This window comes from Radiomyces spectabilis, assembly GCF_025331425.1.
Source record: "Radiomyces spectabilis strain NRRL 2753 chromosome Unknown BYT42scaffold_13, whole genome shotgun sequence".
In the NCBI taxonomy this organism is placed as follows: Eukaryota; Fungi; Mucoromycota; class Mucoromycetes; order Mucorales; family Radiomycetaceae; genus Radiomyces; species Radiomyces spectabilis.
The window spans coordinates 974217-992440 of record NW_026251938.1 but is presented as its reverse complement, the minus strand read 5'-3'; the positions used below and the strand labels follow the sequence as shown (position 1 = coordinate 992440).

The following is an 18224-nucleotide window of genomic DNA, read 5'->3' as shown; positions in this document are numbered from 1 at the left end:
TTGCGGTAATCAATATGTACAAAAGAACGAAAGAAGATGAAAGAAGGAAGAAAACTCGATGGTTCACCAATACTGTAGTGAGTTCCTATATGCTTTTCAAATGTAGTAACTTTTGAGATACCCGGACATGCTCAATTTGGGTTCAAAAGTCTTTTTAGACAAGGTTTCATACATGCATCAAAGTTTAGAATTATGTTACAAGAGCTGCGAATACAGATCGAATAGATAACAAAGCCATCTCCATGAAAACATGTTGTGTCTGCCGCTGGTAATATTGGCGACATATCGTGGCTACACAGGACTAAGCTAAGTCTTTTACTAGCATTGTATTTTTTGGAAAAGCAGACAAGTGTTTGGTAAAATGAGTTGTATATTGTAAGCCGGTGGGATGATATGTGCGACTTCGATGTCTGAATATGCACATCTGACATGCGAGGTAACCGCACCAGTGGTCTTTTAATGCGTGGTTTTTCGGATCCCATATTTGATCAACCCGTGTGCTTTACAACTCGGAGGAAAAAAACTTGCTTCGAAGACAAGTATAGGATTATTTCAAAAGACAAATATTTAAAATGGCACAGACAAAGGGAGGAAAAGTGCGGGTGAAGATGTTGTATTTTCTGCATCTGGTCTTTTTGATTAAAGTGATACATTGTAAATATTGCTTTATTACTCTTGAGCAGCGGACTCTTCTTCGCCTTGGCGAGCTGTCTCGTCGTTCTCTGGTCGTTTATCTGTGTAAAAAATGTAAAACAGGACCAAGTAAGTCGTCTATGGATGTCACGCTTACGAATTTCCCATTTCTATTAAACTCATATTTCCCTTTCCAGGCGACCTGTGTGGTTTCATATCATCCTCTGCCTCTCAGTGCAAGATATGCTGTGCATCGTCACATCCACCTTTTCCATCGTGCTTTTCTTATTCTCCTTCCCTTTTTTTTGTTGCGTACGCCCCATCATTCACATGAGAGTAAGAGTACCGTAGAAACGAAAGGCTTACCTTCAGATGGCAAATCATTGGTCCAGAGCGTGAGGTTGTCTCTGAGAAGTTGCATGATCAGTGTAGAGTCCTTGTAGCTGTCTTCGTTCAAAGTGTCAAGATCGGCAATGGCATCATCAAACGCTTGTTTAGCCAATCGGCAAGCATCGTTAGGGGAGCCCACGATTTCATATTGGAACACCGAATAGTTCAAAGCCAAACCAAGACGGATCGGATGCGTTGATGGAAGGTCAGCTGCCACTTTCATCGCGTTTTCATATGCCTCGTGAGATTTATCGGCAACCTTCTTGCGCTCATCTCCCGACAAGAATTCGGCTAAATAACGCAGATAATCACCTTGCCTGAAAAGCAAAAGCAAAAGCGAAAAATAAAGATGGGTGAGTCGTGACCAAAAAAAGGAGAGGGGGGGGGGGGGCAAGGGGGAAGCAAATAGCGTCCGAAGAAAGAGAAAAAAAGAGTGATCTGACAGCGACAAATGACTTACATTTTAAGATAGAACACTTTGCTTTCGGCGGCGAGACCCTCTCGCAGCAAATGGTTTTCAAGTACTTCAAGGATATCGTTACATACCCCTTTTAGCTCTTGCTCAATCTTTTGGCGATAACCCTTGATACTTTCAACGTGTTCTTTGTTGCCTTTGCTTTCTTCTTTTTGCTCAATAGAGGTCACGATGCGCCATGATGCTCGACGAGCTCCAATAGCATTCTTATAAGCGACACTTAACAGGTTACGCTCTTCTACGGAAAGAGGTTCGCTAGAAGCGGCGACAGTTTTCATATGCTCCACCATTTCTACAGGTAGCATCCTTTAGTCTCTGCGCTCATCTGATCATTACTTTATATTCTTTATCTGCCCTACCTTCATAGCGTTCTGCTTGTTCCGCCAACTTGGCGAGGTAGACCGAGGTATCACGAGTTGTTGTTTCAGCCATGACAGAAAATTTTATATCACAAAATCGAGGTGAAAAAGTGGTGCGATCACAAAATGGGACTTTATGAGAAGCGAAAGAAAGAAAAAAAAGAGCCGATGAAAGAGAAAACGGGTAAAAAAGAAAAAAAGAAACAGGAGTGAACAGGGGAGTGGAAGAAAAAAAAAAAAAAAGTCAAATAAAGCTTGGTCGATGAAGGTTGAGGTTACTCGAAACTTAATGCAGGTGGTTCTTTCCCAAAAAGGAAAATGGCTTCCAAATGAACCCGCATCAAAAGTTCAGTCATGGTTCCTTTTCTCACTGTAAGAACAAGACGTGGCCATCGTTTGGCTTGTGGTCATGCCTCTTTTATTTGGGGGGACCGGGGGAGCGGCGGATTTTTTCTTTCCCCTGGGTTGTCTTTTTGGTTGACCTTTCACTTTGACACGCCACGAATCGTTTGACTGGGACATATCATCTCCTGTCTGGCCCTTTTTCCTGTCACTGGTTCATGAAAAAAAGAAGTACCCCATCTATCAGTTCGTGTCATCCTTTTGGGCCATGGATTCATGGCTTAATCAAACCGCTCCAGTATCAAACGCCTTGACTCCTTTCTGGTCGCCCTCCTTTGTATCCGTAGCCTATCTTTATCCTTCTCCCCTTCTTCTCGACTGTATCATCCTCCGCTAGTCTCACTCCTCTCTCTTATCATATAGCTCAAGTTTTTCCCCTCCCTCGTTCCATAGATTGAATAATTTCAGAGGTCCCTGTGAACAAAGGAAGATGGGCGTGAATTTATTCAGCTGTCATCAACTTTATGCTCCCCACTTAATAATCGATAAAACTCGGTATGCGATTGTTCCATTTCAAATAACATTTGCCTTGCTTGATCGTCTGTAATCTCGTCACTTGCTTTCATGGAATGCAGAGTAATAAGCCATTGCCGTACTTTGTTCCGACCTTCAAAATCCGCCGGTAATCCTGGCACGTTATTCAACGACTGAATCAAGTCCGCAAGAATTGGATGCAACTCATCCACAGCATGCCGATTCAATCGTAAGGTATCCATTAATGTGATAAAATGCTACATGTTATACCATTGGTTAGACATACTTGCGATTCAATGCCATCCCTGGATTTTTTTTCCCTCTCACTCATCGCATGTATCTCCTCGCTTGCCGTTCCTCTACCCTGCATAATCTATTTTATTTTCGGTTTGGATCCTTGGCTCGGTACTCTTCCGAGCCTCTTACTTTTTTCGCTCTTTTCCTTTTTTTTTTTTACCGTTTTCCATTCGACCCAAAAATTCCCTTCTTTGCTCTTTTCACTTACCAGCACAGATTCCGCAATATATTTAGCTGATCGACCAACATCGTTGCTGTTATCGCCCACTGCATGTTCATATGTCGCGGGAACCCCGATTTTGAATCGGTTTACCGCGGCAGGGCACGTGAGCTATAGAACAGCAACAAAAAAGGAGCATCAAAAAATGAGTCTCCTATGAATGACGTTAGAAACTGGGTTTTCGTTTAGAGCCTCACCTTGTAATCATCCATAAATGTGTCCAAATTCGTGACGCTGTCTTGCAGAAAGTTCATTGTCGTCTTATATTTCGCAATCAGATTCGCACATTGCGGTGTGTATTCTGCCGCTGTTATAGAATCACGAATGAACGCTTTTTCTAGTTGTTCCATCAACACAATGATCGCATACAGATCAGCCATGTTGTCGTATTTATCGCGCTCTTTGTTATTTGTAAATAGTCGAACTTCCTGTAAACAAGTTCATCAGAAAAGAGAAAAGAATTTGCGCCAACGGGCATCCTATACCGTACCTCGTCCATGTTGATGCCTGTAACATGAACAGGAGAATAGAAGGCACCCATTTATTAGATAAAAGCGTCATTGGAACGTTTTCCACTCTCAGCAAAAACTCACGTTTATTATTATTCAAATACATTGGCATATATTGAGGTGCCACTGCCGGATCCATTATAATGCTGAAAAGACGAATGAGGTGTGCGAAAAAGAACAAGTCTTTGAACGGCGAGACCTTTTTTTTCTTCATATTACCACTCCGACTTCCATATTTGGTTCCTTTGTTCCGCCAAAGGTCTTTTTTGCCTTGATGTTCCACAAGACTCTACAGAATTACATGGCAAATGGTTGTATTCAGGATTATTATATCGTCTCCCGATTTGTAGAAAAACAGAGATAAACAAAAAAATCTTTAATGAGGATGGATGATAAGAAAAAATTGAAAATGAAGTTCTAATTAGTTGCTTTTGCTTTCAACATATGCCAGTGCTTTCTGTTTGACGCGCTCTACATCGTCTTCGGAGCCATGCTGCTTCTCATACTGAAGCCATTTCTTGAACAAGAATTTCATCTTCTTGGATGAATACTTCATCGCGGTAACACGCTCGAATAATCGTCTATACAAGATAAATCGATATCAGCCAAAGCCAATGATGCAGGTAGACGCCAAAAAAAAAAAAACTCACCTGATGATTTCCTGATCTCCAGCACGAATTTCTTGATCAAGGTAAACGTTCCATAAATCAACACGTTTGGGATAGTTACCCATCACGCCCTCAAAGATGGTTCGGCCTCGCTCGGCTTCGCCATGCTTGAATTCCATCTGCGCAAACTTTACAATGGTTTTGACATCTATACCATTTCCCATTAGCTATTGATTATTTTTCGGGTGAAGGAATGCGGCATTTGTTTATACTCACGTTTATGCTTGGGCAACGACTTCAAGCTTCGCTGTAATAATTCGCGAGCACCTTCAACGTTATCCCGTTTTAAACAGAACAGACCAAACAGCGTCCAGACCTTGGAGGATTGACTGAATTTGCGAGTCATTTCCTGCCATAAAGCCTCTGCTTTCTAGAGAATCAAAAATGACAACACATGTCAGTGATACGCGATCATCAAACATTACACATCCTCAGGTGACTTACATCGTCCTTCTTGCTGCGTTCGTATATACTAGCCAGTTGCAAATACACTTTTTTTGGTTCGTTATAGATCAAGGCACGCTTGAATACTTCGTCGAGTGTTTCTTCACTGCCAAAGTTATTTTCCAAGTTCAGCATAGCCACCCACACGTTCAGCTTTTCTTGCTCTTCACGGAAATTGATCGTCTTCAAGGCCCGTTCACCAATTTCACGCGCTTTAGCAATTTCCGATAAACGAAGTTGGTACGCCATGTAATTGATCCACACGAACGATGAATTGGGCGATCCCACCAACACACGTTCAAAGTCGGCGGCGGATTGGGGAGTAGCTGTAGACAATTCTGCCGTCTTGTCGACCACTTCCTTTTTTTGTTTGGGTTTCTTGGACTTGCTGGTGGCTTCCTCTTCTTCGTCTGCAGATTCCTCTTCTTCATCTGAAGAGTCTTGCTTTTCAGTGGTCGTGGCGGTTTGTCCAGTCCAATCAAATCCACTCAATGACAGCGCAGGAGCTTCGGTATCTTCTTCTTCTTCTTCCTCCTCTTCGTCTTCCTCATTCTCTTCCTGAGCTTCTTCCATTTCTTCATCTTCGTCATCATCTTCTTCCTGACCCTCCATCTGTTCATCTTCGGAGGCCTCATCACTTTCACTTTCTGACGCATCTTCCATTTCTTCGTCTTCGCTATCAATGATGGCGGCTTCCTCCTCTTCTTCACTTGCTTTACGCTTCTTGGGCAAAGCAATACCTTCCACCACGCTCTTCTTCAACGAAGCTTCGATGCGCTTCACATTAACATCCACTTGAAGCACCTTGGAAGTGACGAGTTGGCCCACATGATAAATCTCTTTCCACTCCTTCACGAACGCATCCGACAAATTGGCAATCTTCACACGAGCGCGGATTTGGCGACCGTAACCGACAAAGACACCGGCATCCACAATGTTCTCCACGTAACCTTGCAAGATTTGTCCTTCCTTGACATCTTCAACGGACTGGATTTCAGGATTCTTGGGTACCACTCCAGATTCAAGACGGGAAGCTCGCAGAGACAAATCGACACGCTTGTTCTTGGCATCGATGGAGATCACAGCACAACGGACCACCTGACCCACTTTGAATCCGGCTGTAGGATCATCGGTAAAGGTGTCCGACAAATCCGTGCGATGCACTTTGCCGGCCATCTTTTTGTTCAAACCCACCAGTAAACCGTGCTGTTCATCGACCTTGCGGATAACACCACTCACGACTTGTCCTTTGCTCAACGAGTCGAAATCATCAATGACCTGGGTATCGTCGGTATCTTGATGCATCATCTTTAATGACTTTTTGCCCGCATCGACATTCAAAACGGCCACCTTGATGGCTTGGCCAATAATAAAATGTTTCGTCATGTCGTTCGCCAATGCAGGGTCGCTCGAGATATACTGCTTTGGAATAATACCGGTTGTATGGGCACCAATATGAACAAGGGCATGCTCTTTCTCGAAACCTCCGATGAAACCAATATAAGACTCTCCAGCCTTGACGTTGCGGATATCGCGAGGAGGTTGATAGCCATCGCTGGCATCCAAAAGAGAGCATTCAATGGTCTGCTTGGTCTTGCTAGTGTTGGAAATGGGTAAATACGTGTGCAACTTCACATCGCGAACACCGAGAATGCGGGCTTCCACTTGAGTGCCGCTGCGGAAACGACGCAAGGGATGACGCTTGTTCTGAATAGAGTCCATGTCTTTGTAGATCTCGGTAATATGAATACGGCCCACCATGCCATTGGGCAACGATACATTGAGTTGTGTCTTTTTGATTTCCTTGATGGTGACTTGCACGAGCTTGCCAGGTTTCGTTTCTTCATCAACGGCTTGGGCTTTGGCTTCTTTCTTCTCCTTCTTTTCCTTCTTCTTGTTGATGAAGGAGACTTGCATCTTGTTGTTTTCAGCATCCACATTGATCACGCGAGCTTTCACGGTCTGGCCGACGTGGAAGACATCGGCAATATTGCGCACCGTGGTTTCGGTCATTTCGCTGATGTGAGCAAACGCGGTGATGTTGTTGTAGAATCCAACGACACAACCCACGCTTCGGAGCGAGACAATCACACCATGGCTGATCATGCCTGGTTGTACATCTTTCATGTCCTTGATGAGGGGCAATTCGCTGTCAATCAATGATCTCTTCAAGGTCAGGAGTACCTTGCGCTTGGCCGCATTGGTGAGCATAACGCGCGCACGAACTTTAACACCCGGCTTGAACTTGATTTCGGGGTGCGACAACTTCACATCGGACAAGTGATGGGTAGGAACCAAAGCAGTCATGGAACGGGAAATGTTGACAATCAAGCCGCTATCCACGAGCTTCTGTGCCGTCGCTTCGATGACACTGCCAACTTCAATATCTTCAATACGCAAGAACTTCTCAGCCAAGACACTCGGTTGGATCGTTAACAAGAACATGGCATCCACAGGATTATAGCCCAAGACACGAGCACGATGAGTGGAGCCCAATTTATAGGGACCGTTGTTGGCGGAAATGCTGGGAACTTGCTCATCGGCGAGACGCGAAATCTAATGCAATTCAGATTTTTGTCAATCACGGTATTTCTCTCACTTTTTTTCTTTCTACTTACGTGAATAAAACCAGCCACGCCTTCCAGACCTTGGATGGTCACATACACGCCGACTTTGGTGACACGGCAAGCAGTGACATTATCCAAAAATGTGCCGTAGGGGAAAGCTTCACTGACATATTGCTGTGATTGTTTGCCGGCCGCGAGAATGGGACTGTCAAGGCTAAGCACGTGCTGCAAAACGGAACCAGCGATTTTCTTCTGATCCACATTGAGAATACTATAGAGAATACGGAATTGGACCTTTTGACCAATCTTGTAGCTTTCTTCCACATTGGTGCCCGCTGGCATGTGAGAAACGCTGATTGTAGCTTGGTATAACCCCATGAATTTGACAATCACGCCATTCGCTTGGACGGTCTCCACTACACCTTCCACCAATTGACCTGGGATCAGCGAAGCGATACGTGAGCATGGTTCCTCGAGAACGCCCTTGGCCAGCTTTTTATGATCCAAAGTAACGGTCACGGTACGCTTGTTGCCGGATTTTTTCGTCACCATGCATTCCACCAATTGTCCGGGAACAAGCTCTTGACCACGGTTATATTTTTCAATGTAGGTCTTCGCCTCGGCATTGTTGCAAAAGCCGGTCAAGTCTTTCAAACCAAGCGATAAAATATAACCGTGATCTTCCACACTTTGAACGTAGGCACCCAATGTCTGAAGAAACACACACAAAAAAATCAATCCAACGTTGCCAGGTCATCCATTTTTCTTTTCCTATAAATCACGTACCATGCCCGTCGTCACATCCACTTTGGCAATGTCAGCATTCACCTTCTCAGGTTTCAAACTAAGCTCGATTCGCTTCTTTTGATTGTCTGATTCACCGTCGGCTACCGAGATCACACGACAGCGGACCCACTGACCCAAGTGGAAAAGTTCCTTTAAATCAGGAAGTTCCGACTGGTCGTCGTCGTCGTCTTTTTCTTCGTCTTCCTCGGCATTGGCTGCTAATTCCACGCGAGTAGTAATAGGATCGGAGATCTCGGTGATGGGTACAACACCCGTGAGCTGTTGTGGCAAGGCCACAATAAGCTCAAGATCGCTAATGTGTGAAATGCATCCAAGTAACAAAGCGCCCTCGGTAAGTTGCTGCACATGATATAATTAGTGAACATCGATGATATTTTCAGCTTGATTGTGAATGGCAAATTGCTTACCTTGAAAGTGAGCAATTCAATGGGCTTCAATTTGGGTTCGTTGGAAGAAGTCTCTTTGGGTGCTGGTTTCTTCTTGTTCTTATTGGGACGACGTTTTTTCGTGACCGTCTCGGTAGTGGTTTCGGTCTGCTTTTCGGGCGACTATTTGCATATGAATCATTAGTACAAGGAATGGCGTGGCATCCATAGCTGATCCAAATATACCGTTGTAAAGAGATCTTGGGCTGCTTTATTGGCAATTTCTCGATGTTCCAAAGGAGAAAGAGCACTTGCACCTCCACGAGGAAAATTGACCTCCTCGGTGGAAGACAGTAAGCTGGTTGCTGGCTCATCGACCATGGCTTTTCTCTTTTGCGCAACCATATTGAGTTAAACCAAGTGGAGACAATACAGCGAGAAATTTCGACCTTTTTTTTTTTTTTTTTTTTTTGCAAAAAAGGGTCGAGAAAGAGTAAGTCACAAAAATGCAGCTGGATTTCAAGTGGTGGCTTGTCTAATTTGTGGACAATGCAGTGCGACAAACTTCCTTTTCCGATGACCTTTCTTTTGGAAAGCTGCTTCTTGCTCTGTTTTTAGATATTAAACTTTTACAATCTTTGCCTAATATTCTTTTTTGGTATTTCTGGTGAAGACTTGGTAGTTTGTTTAAGACGATCGCTTGATTCAATTCGGCAGTGAAAAACTTAAATGTTAAATCCCACTCTTCTGCTGAATGGCAGGCAATATGGGAGAGATGCTGTATAGCTTTTTCTTTTTTCCTTTATGCAAAGGCATGTTGGATTATTTCGAAAGATTCTAAAAACTATTCTTTGACCACAGGAAGAAAAACAAATTCAGAGGATAATAGAGAAAAAACTTTATAACAGTTTAAAAGTACAAAAGTGCAATGACAAGGATCCAGCCCTGTTATTGTAAAGCAAATAATCTATACTGAATTATCTAATAATGGTTCAATCTTTTCTGGAAACTTTGACATATTTTGAATACTGCTTTCTAAGCTTCTTGTCAGTGGCAATCTTCTTAAAGATCTTCTTGATACCCGCCGCATCAAAATGGTTGATGCCGAATAATCTGGAAGCTTGGTATTCCTTCTCGTAGGTGACTTTATCTTCCTTGTTGGCTTTCTTGAGATCTACATAGTACTGGTTCCAGTCCTTGATCGTTCCTGCGGGCAAATCGCCGGAACCAGTGTCATATTCATAGACTCGAATAGCAGGATTGTTGGAAGGAAGGATAGAGGGAGCATTGAACATCACGGTCACGGCCCTGTCAGCATTGATATCTTTCAACTTCTTTTTCTTGTGCACGGCTGAGACATGACCGTATGAGTCACCGTGGTCCTTGACAACAGCTGATAACATATCGTCTGCCAATATACGCGTAAGTTTCATGTTGTCTCTTGACATACGTTTTCCTTTTTTTCACTCACCGTTGGTATGACCTGTAAAATGACCGGTAATTACGTCGCTGTATTTGCCCAAGAGATTGATATATTTGGAGTGACACTTGTCTTTGAAGATCTTTTCGTCGTCATCATCGTTGGGAGGAACATGGCCGATAAGGTAGGCTTTGGAGCCTGATTTCTTTGTATCCTTTAATGCGTCTTCCAACCAAGACAAGTGCACGGCACCAGGTCCATTCTTCTCGTCGCAATCGGGAACGTCGTCGTTTTTCTTGTAGAAAAACATGGTATTCAAACTGATCACGCGAAGCTTGCCTGGAATAACGTCTTGATAGAAATAGCCACCTTTGTCGAAGCTATCTTTCAGATCCAGCTGGAACGGCTTCCAGATCGTCTTGAGATCGTCGAAAAGCGCATCCTTCTTGACAACTTCGTTGTGTTCAATAGGGTCATTGTTGCCTATTGTAGGAATCTAAATCATTCAATCAAAGCATTCAAAGTCAGACCCACCGCAACTCAATATGCAAGAATTCACGTTCAAATGCGGAACTTACGAAAGGGATGTCTCCGACGTCGTAAGTGTCCATAAAGTATTTCACCACGGCCTTGTGGTCATGCAACACGTCGTCTTTTGTACGAGGCTTGTCGTCATCACGATCCTAGAAATTATTTCACATGTTACGAAGAAAGCTAATTAAACAGATTCCATTTTTCGTCTTACGTGACGCGCCGTATCACCCGTGTAAATAATAAAATCCACATCTTGCAAGGATTCCTTCATGAATTTGAAGGAGGCTTCGACCTAAAGTATCGACAGTGTTAACAGTGCTCCAATGTATGACCATAGGACTTTTCTTATTTTACCAAGGGAATAGGGGAATCGCATTTGGTATGCAAAGCACCGAATTTGCCCGCAGTATTGTCATCGTCATCTTCACTCTTGCGATGGCACAATTGGTCAGGATCCGAGCCAGCCATGTAGTTGGGATCAATATGGATGTCTGTCATGAAGTGATAGGTTAGATATACAATTACAAGAGATTTTTGAAGAAAAAATAAAATATTCAATCAAAAGTACCTGTAACGTGAAGAAATTTGCCCTTCAAATGGCCACTATTAGCGGCGCGAGGAGCCAACGCTTGATGGGACTCCAAGGGCAAAGCATTCAGAGGAATACCGAATAGAAAAGCGGCCAGCACAAGTTTCTTCACAGATGGACAAAGCATGGTTTTTCACCGCAAGAAGAACCCAAAATTGGAAAACTTGACAAAAAAATGTAAAGTGGTACAATGTCGGTAAGTATGAGCCTTTTATACAATGAAAAAGGGTACCTTGATTCATTTAGTATCGCGACTATTTGTTAGGCTGAAAGATCGTGATTGGCGGGTCGACGACTTGTCCGTCGATGGAGATGAAAACCAATTAATGGTCGTGCCACCGTGGGTTCATTAAAGATCATGTTCTGAGTGGTACAAAATGGTTCAGGTCCGCACTCAATGCTAATTTGATTCACCTATTCTTTCCTAAAACGGTATAGCCGTGCCTGAAATTCGGAGTGCCGATCAAGCTGAACGTGAACGGGTGCCTGTCCTAGGACCGACTGTTGCCAAACAGTAGAGGTCAACATTTGACATGACTACACTGTATGCTAATTGAATGAAGCCATTTGTTTATAATGGATATTTAAATGAACAACAACTGAATGTATTTTTGTCACTGGTCATTGTTTAAACTGAGGTTGCCATGGGCACCGCGGATAATAAGCGAGCTTCCGTGCACTGATTTGTGTGCGGTTTTTCAATAAGATCAGGATCGCCATTGGAAAGCTTACTCTATAATGAAAATGGCTCCGATATGACTGGCGAAATAATTTTTCTTAATATGAAGCTCATCCCTGACCTGTGATGCTGTATTAGGTGCATGGTTCATGCTAAGCTTGTCGTGCAATACTTGCAGCATCCCCTTTTTTCTTTGTGATAATTAGAATGAAAATCTAGCTTGATAGTTGTCTCAACGGGAGCAACAAACATTTGAGAAGAAGCCTTGTGACAACTTAACTTGTCTCATCTGGAATTGCATGAACCATGATCCCACGGATCGCCACTGAAATCACAAATCTTCTTTATTTTCATACTCCGTGTTCCCAACATCTCGGTGTTAAAACCAAAAAAAAAAAAAAAAAAAAAAAAAAAAAAAAAAAAAAGGGATCAGCACCTTATTTTACAACACAGCAAAGCCAGCGGGACTTTTCTATTCCATGTCAACAAGGCATAGACGATCACATTACTGTATAGAGGACGACAAGAACTTGGGTTAATCATCTATATAACGCGCTTAGTCATTGTTATGGGACAAACACGTTGCTTCTTAACAGGGAACCATGATCTGCTGGGGAAAAAAATGACAGCTGTGAACGATTTCATGACCAGCGAAACGTCGGTTTCAGATTAATATCTTTGTTTTGGTTCTCAACGATCAATCACACCAATGTTATGACCAGATCTGGTTGAGGCCATTGGTAGAAGTACACTAATGATAAGACCCTTAACAACGCCAATCCTTTAAAAGTAAGGAACCAAGCAAAATACAGTCATTTTAGCATGTACAAGTGGTTTCAGGATATGGAAAGATACTCAATCCGAACATGATGGAATCCCAATGACTAGCAAATATCATGAGAGACGAGAATATATGTATTACGAAAACGAAAAGAGGGCTTTTTTTTTTTGTTCTTACGAGGGTATAGCAATTTGACCATCCTATATTTCTTCAAAAGGCTCTATTTTTACATTCACATCACTGCTATTCTCCATAAGTAAATTGGTTCTTTCTCGTACAGCGTTGAGCCGTTGCATGACTTGTTGTCGTAAGACCGGAGTGGACCCATCGGTAAGTGAAGTGATCCATCGCGATAGTAGGCGTTCGATATAGAGAAGAGCAGGGTCACTGTAGACGTTTCGCACTTGTTGAAAGATACGCAATAAGCGAACCAGATTGACGCGGCAAATCACGATAGCGTCCGGGTCTTGACAGTTCGTCTGTATCATATGGGAGACGTACGCGATGATGAGAATTCCATGCACAGGCGACTGAAAACACCCTAATGGATCAATGACAACCAATGCTTCCATGATATGGGTATATTGATGAGCGGCAGTAAGAATACCGAGGATGCAATGAAGTTCCAGAGCCGCATTGGATTCGGAAGCGGCCATGGATGACGGGAATGGATTTTGGGATGACGATGAAGAAGAACAAGTAGGTCCAGATGCATGGGATGTGTAAGGGGGAAAGGATGGGAAAGGAGATACGAAGGATGTCGATCCGGATAAGTGAACAATGCGTTGATAAACATTTTTCATGTCGGTTTCCCTCGTTGGCGCCTCGTTATCCAAACTAGCAAGATAGCGACGGGGTAAAAACGGTACATGTGTCATGATGAGCGTATCAGCGTATAATCGATGAAGTAACAGAGGCTCCAGATCCTCTTTTTGCCAGGACCGTTCCTCCGGGTTTAAATGCAATGCGAAATTCGGCGGGGTGTTGAAGTACATTGGGAATAACTGGCCATCGGCAGCGAGTTTCATGGCTTTTGACGATCTCTGCGTCATCATATAGGATGTACCGAACAAATGCAGTTTTCTTAGTGTGACCATGCGACAGTATTCCGAGAAATACTCGACTCGACGTGCGAGAGGTTCGCCCGCAATGGGGCGGACAAAATCCACGTGCCAATAGGTGACATCAATTAACCCGGTATTGCCCGTCGTATTCCAATCTGCAAAGTAATCCGCACAAAAGAGTATCCACGCCACTCGTCGCTTCAATTCTACGTCGTTGGAGGGTGGTTGATCAGTGGCATCGATCCGATGCAAATTCATGCCGAGTGCTGCGCGAATGGCCGTCGTAAGAAGTGGCGATGATATTCGCGCTGGAGAAAACATGTCGACATGACCGTACGGGAATAGCGATAAGATGAGAAGCGATTGGATCACCGAGATATGCTGCACATCAAATAAATCCTGTAACAACATGCGTGCCTGAGAGTAGTAGGCATGGGCCAAGCCAGTGGCGACGCTGGGGTGACCTTGTTTGTGTATAAATGCATGTCGAATGCTCAGAGAACAAATACTAAGGACCAGTAGTGTTTCGGTCGGATACGTTTTTGGTGCGTCGGCGTGCGACATGACCAGTGACATGTCGGCCATGAGTTTGGTGGAATCCAAAAAGAAGGCCCCATCGCACATGGTAAATGCTTGCACACATTGTCGCATGAGGAGTTGCGAGTTGTATTTTCGGAAAACATTGATTTTTGGTATGCTGAGTATGGCCGATAACCGTATACTACTTTCGACGGCGCGTAGAAGACTCGAAGGGATGAAATGCCTACTCGAGACCGATCGCGGGGCTCTGATCTTGGGTGGACGAGGAGTGATATTGACTCGCAGTTGTTCCAGGACTTGTTCCAGTCCCGAGATGGTCTGAATGTTGGTATCGAGTGTGAGCATGGGAGGTGACAGGTGAAGTTTCCAAGTCACCGTGCCGTCGTCCGTGTCGCCATCGTCGTGCGCGTCTCCGCCATATAAAGCTGAATCCACATTGACCCGTAGCTGAAAGATGACATCCAATGCTTCTTTGAGAAACCGTTCAAACGAACTTGGACGAGGCTCCAATGCCTGCTCTTTGTTCGAAAATGACGGTGCGGAAGGACGAGCTTGGACAATCATACGTTCAAAGAAAGCGTATTGGGAAAAAGCCTGAAAAGGTCGGGTTTTCAATGTTTTTTTTGAACGATGGGATTTGGGGATGGACCAGGAAACGAAAGCCAACTCGTTTAGCAGTTGATATCATGAACATATTAGCTTTTGCTCAAAGACATATATACATCGCTGATGGCATCATTTTGGTAATCTTCTTCCAAAACCCACCGTTCCTGTTTTGCTATCAGTATGAGAGGCTTTTACACAACCGTGGATGAAACAATAAGCCACTGAGATTGACACTTGACAGCCAAGGAACACGCCATATTTTAGGCAAAAACGTAAAAACCAGCCTCGACCATGCAGGAGTCGCTGCCTCTGTAGCCAACCGTGATGCATAATCTATATTTCCAGGAGAAGTTTTCTTGCCTTTTTTTTTTTTTTCACTGAAAAAGCTAGTGGCAATCGAATACTATGCAAAGCAGTGAGTGAATGACATGATCAAAACGGTTATCACTGATATCGGATGTTTCTTTTTTATATGAGTGGACCTTTATCAATTGCTGAATCCATGAAATTCACTATTGTTTCCTTGTAAAACACAATATTCGCGTTTTTTTAAGAGCTGTACTGATTTGAATAAATGTGATGGGAATTCCAAAGGTATGGAACGAGTGAGTGCTCCTCCCCAATTCACGTTGAACCCTTTAAGTCACTGCCATCAAGCCCACTTGCCTGATTTTATGTCGAATAAAGAGAGTGTCCTGGCAAAAATTCAGAAGCTGACAAAAAATGTTATAATAGACCAGATTATACGACATGGTCACAAGGGCACATATTAAAATTATACCCAAGGTGCAGCGTGACTAGTCAGGTGAAATATTGGGAGCCGGTGACAGCGGTATGAGTGGCATATTGTGCTCAAGGACCACCGCTGGATCATTAGATGATGTACTATTTGGTTTTTTATGAAAATGGAGCGAGGGTATACATTGTATTTTTGCCAGAAAGTATTGATGACGTTGATGATAATTATAAAAAGTGAAAGGTGTGCATTGGTGTGATCATGAAAATGGTGTGTGACAAGAAAAAAAAAAGTTGGAGGAATATAAAAAGATAATAGAGAAAGAATAGAAACAGGAAACAAGTTTCATAAGATCATAAGGGAAGGATAGTAGTGGTGCAATTGAGAATATTATAAGATCCTCTGAGTGGGAATATATAACGTATACGCAATGTATGCATTAATTTTTTGTACAGTTTCACAACGAAAAAGGAAAATAAAAGGGAAAGGTGAAAATAGAAAAGAAGAGAGAAGAAAGAATGGGATAATTACAAGGAAAGTCGCGCGATAGCATATGCACAATGAAGAAAGAAAAGGGAAAACCAACTTGTAGCGAGAGAAGAACCAGGCAGCTGCTATAAAAAAGGAAAGCAAAAAAAGAGCGAAAGAAAAAATAGCAAATGGACCGAGATAGAAAGAAACAGAGAAAGACAAAAAGCTGGATTCAGAACAATAGAGTGTGTCGATGGTCACAGGCATGCTCCGAAAAGAAACTGCTCTGCTGCAGAGTAAACTTCGATTACGGCAGGATCCGTCAGCAGCTTGCTATAGTCCTCCTTCTTTGGCAGACTTGCTACCACCGGCGATTGAGAGGGAGAAAAACTCGAGTCAGGTGAAAGAGAAGAAGTAAACGACTCGGCGGACGGTGTGAGGGTGTAAGTAGATGAGGGATTTTCCATAATATTCATAAGGTCCGAAGGATGGCCGAGCCAGTCATTGGGAAGGGGATCGAAGGCTTGAAAAAAGTTGGGATCAGTGGGTGTCATTTGTGCATAGAGAAGATCCGATAAGATGGTGTTCTCGTTGAAAAAGCGATCCAAATCAATCTCGGATATAGAGGAAGTGGAAGAGATCGAAGAGGACGGTGACTCATGGTCGAAAGGAATGGATCGGCGCTTAGGACTCGATTCGTCAGGATGAAAGGTGGAGGCCCGTTTCAAATTTTTGACGTAGGCAGGTATTGTCGACAGTGTTTGCTGTTCCAGAATAATGCCACAGCGATCCGTGAGAAAGTGATCCAAAAGATGTTCAAACTCCGGTTGGGGTAAAAGGGTGCAATTGGTGTCCTTGAGTAGACGCACGCTTTTGGCCAGATTGATTCTCGCCGGCACGTTATCGAACCCCGCGTGAAGCACGGCATCGAGATGGATGGAAGTGGCGAGCGAAAGCGAGGTGTTGAAGGTGTTGTAAAGGTAACGCACTTGATCGTGCCAGTGCATCTGTTCTGCCACGTGAATGATTGTATTGGCGGCTGTCATGCATATACTGCGACTAAAGTCATTTGGATGGTCAAAGCTCGGACGATGTAACATGATCTGCACGGTATAATAGAGAATGCGGTAAATCTTGGCCATGGGCGAAGGCGGCGTATCATCGTCGGATTTGCCATATTCGAGATAGGAAGGCAAATTGAGTAACCATTCGGTCAAAGCGGCTTCCAACGGTTGTTGATGCGCTGTGAAAGAGACGGGAGGATTTGCATACAGACGTTCATGGCTGTCTCCCATGATTTGCGCCAACTTGATCATCTGTGAAAACGCGGTCACCTGCAAGGCCGCTTCGGCTGATATATCGTGGCATGCCGTCGATGACCACGCATGGCCCTCCCACTTTAGTTTTCGACTATCCAATGCATAGAGCTGACTGTCTTCCAGTTGTGGCCATTTGCAATCCCACTTTTCTCTTCGCAAGCTCATCAGACGGTGCCCAGTACACACCGTCAGCCACTGATCGATAACATAGCTTGTCCAAAATGCTCGGCGACGTAATTCCACGTTGACGGTATCCAACGAAGTGCCAGGATCGCACCCAAGGTTCAGTTCCCGTAAGCAAGCGATGAGGGTCAATCGTAACTCTGAGCACGTTTGCATATCGTCCTGGAGATAACTGTACCAGCACATGATCACCAATGCCTTATAAGAAATAAAAAAGAAACGAGTCAGGGATTCAGGGCTGTCTACCGAAACCAAAAGCCATATCCAAAACATTCCATCATCGTGTCTTTTCTGATAAATTACCTGCAGTGAAGAGAGTGTGGGCTTTCCCGATGATAAATGGAGCATGGATCGACATTGGTTAAAAAATTGTCGGCTCACACAGTCAGTCTCATGCACGTGCTTGGTGTAATGGGATCCGATCGCGAACACAGCGTTCCGAAGTAAGGGATCCATTTTCTGTGGCTGAGTTACGAGTTGATGCATAAAGTGGGGCCGCGATAAAATCGGGAAGAACAGGTTGAAATAGGCAAAGAAATTATCTGCCCACAATGTTGCGGTTGATTGTGGGACAGTATCACTCGTCATAAAATCGTACTGATTGCCATTGCTGCCCTAGAGGAGTCATAAAAAGAAGGACCTTATCAGTGATCTGTGTCTTTACTTGTTTTCCCCTTGTAACACCATATGAA

At 43.7% G+C, this 18224-nt stretch overlaps 6 protein-coding genes across 6 annotated transcripts; all 6 read right to left on the bottom strand.

The window, feature by feature from the left end:
* Positions 1 to 236: 236 nt before the first annotated feature.
* BYT42DRAFT_584995 (14-3-3 protein) lies at positions 237 to 2093 on the bottom strand. The gene is made up of 4 exons (XM_051569938.1): positions 1858 to 2093; positions 1484 to 1790; positions 1000 to 1340; positions 237 to 734 (listed from the first exon to the last, which is right to left on the bottom strand). Exons 1-4 carry the CDS (start codon positions 1928 to 1930, stop codon positions 670 to 672), a joined length of 786 nt encoding a protein of 261 aa, XP_051419824.1. The 5' UTR covers positions 1931 to 2093; the 3' UTR covers positions 237 to 669.
* A 612-nt stretch (positions 2094 to 2705) lies between these two features.
* On the bottom strand, positions 2706 to 3630 carry BYT42DRAFT_503529 (vacuolar protein sorting-associated; the record flags this gene model as incomplete). The annotated part of the gene is made up of 3 exons (XM_051564911.1): positions 2706 to 2990; positions 3239 to 3361; positions 3448 to 3630. 3 exons carry the CDS (start codon positions 3628 to 3630, stop codon positions 2706 to 2708), a joined length of 591 nt encoding a protein of 196 aa, XP_051419823.1.
* A 462-nt stretch (positions 3631 to 4092) lies between these two features.
* Positions 4093 to 9057, bottom strand: BYT42DRAFT_607950 (uncharacterized protein). The gene is made up of 8 exons (XM_051571187.1): positions 8857 to 9057; positions 8653 to 8793; positions 8225 to 8584; positions 7490 to 8149; positions 4872 to 7427; positions 4644 to 4797; positions 4410 to 4575; positions 4093 to 4340 (listed from the first exon to the last, which is right to left on the bottom strand). Exons 1-8 carry the CDS (start codon positions 9013 to 9015, stop codon positions 4181 to 4183), a joined length of 4356 nt encoding a protein of 1451 aa, XP_051419822.1. The 5' UTR covers positions 9016 to 9057; the 3' UTR covers positions 4093 to 4180.
* Positions 9058 to 9441: 384 nt separating this feature from the next.
* Positions 9442 to 11392, bottom strand: BYT42DRAFT_115392 (Metallo-dependent phosphatase-like protein). The gene is made up of 6 exons (XM_051562118.1): positions 11133 to 11392; positions 10919 to 11055; positions 10776 to 10856; positions 10609 to 10713; positions 10094 to 10526; positions 9442 to 10018 (listed from the first exon to the last, which is right to left on the bottom strand). The coding sequence occupies exons 1-6, from the start codon at positions 11278 to 11280 to the stop codon at positions 9603 to 9605; spliced, it is 1320 nt and encodes a 439-aa protein (XP_051419821.1). The 5' UTR covers positions 11281 to 11392; the 3' UTR covers positions 9442 to 9602.
* Positions 11393 to 12522: 1130 nt separating this feature from the next.
* On the bottom strand, positions 12523 to 14781 carry BYT42DRAFT_549240 (uncharacterized protein; the record flags this gene model as incomplete). Its single annotated transcript, XM_051566057.1, has 3 exons — positions 12523 to 12613; positions 12791 to 12813; positions 12844 to 14781. The coding sequence occupies 3 exons, from the start codon at positions 14779 to 14781 to the stop codon at positions 12523 to 12525; spliced, it is 2052 nt and encodes a 683-aa protein (XP_051419820.1).
* Positions 14782 to 16824: 2043 nt separating this feature from the next.
* BYT42DRAFT_502960 (fungal-specific transcription factor domain-containing protein) lies at positions 16825 to 18120 on the bottom strand (the record flags this gene model as incomplete). The annotated part of the gene is made up of 4 exons (XM_051564865.1): positions 16825 to 17273; positions 17307 to 17375; positions 17463 to 17730; positions 17836 to 18120. Coding segments are annotated over 4 exons (1071 nt in total), but the record flags the coding sequence as incomplete, so codon positions are not given.
* Positions 18121 to 18224: the final 104 nt, after the last annotated feature.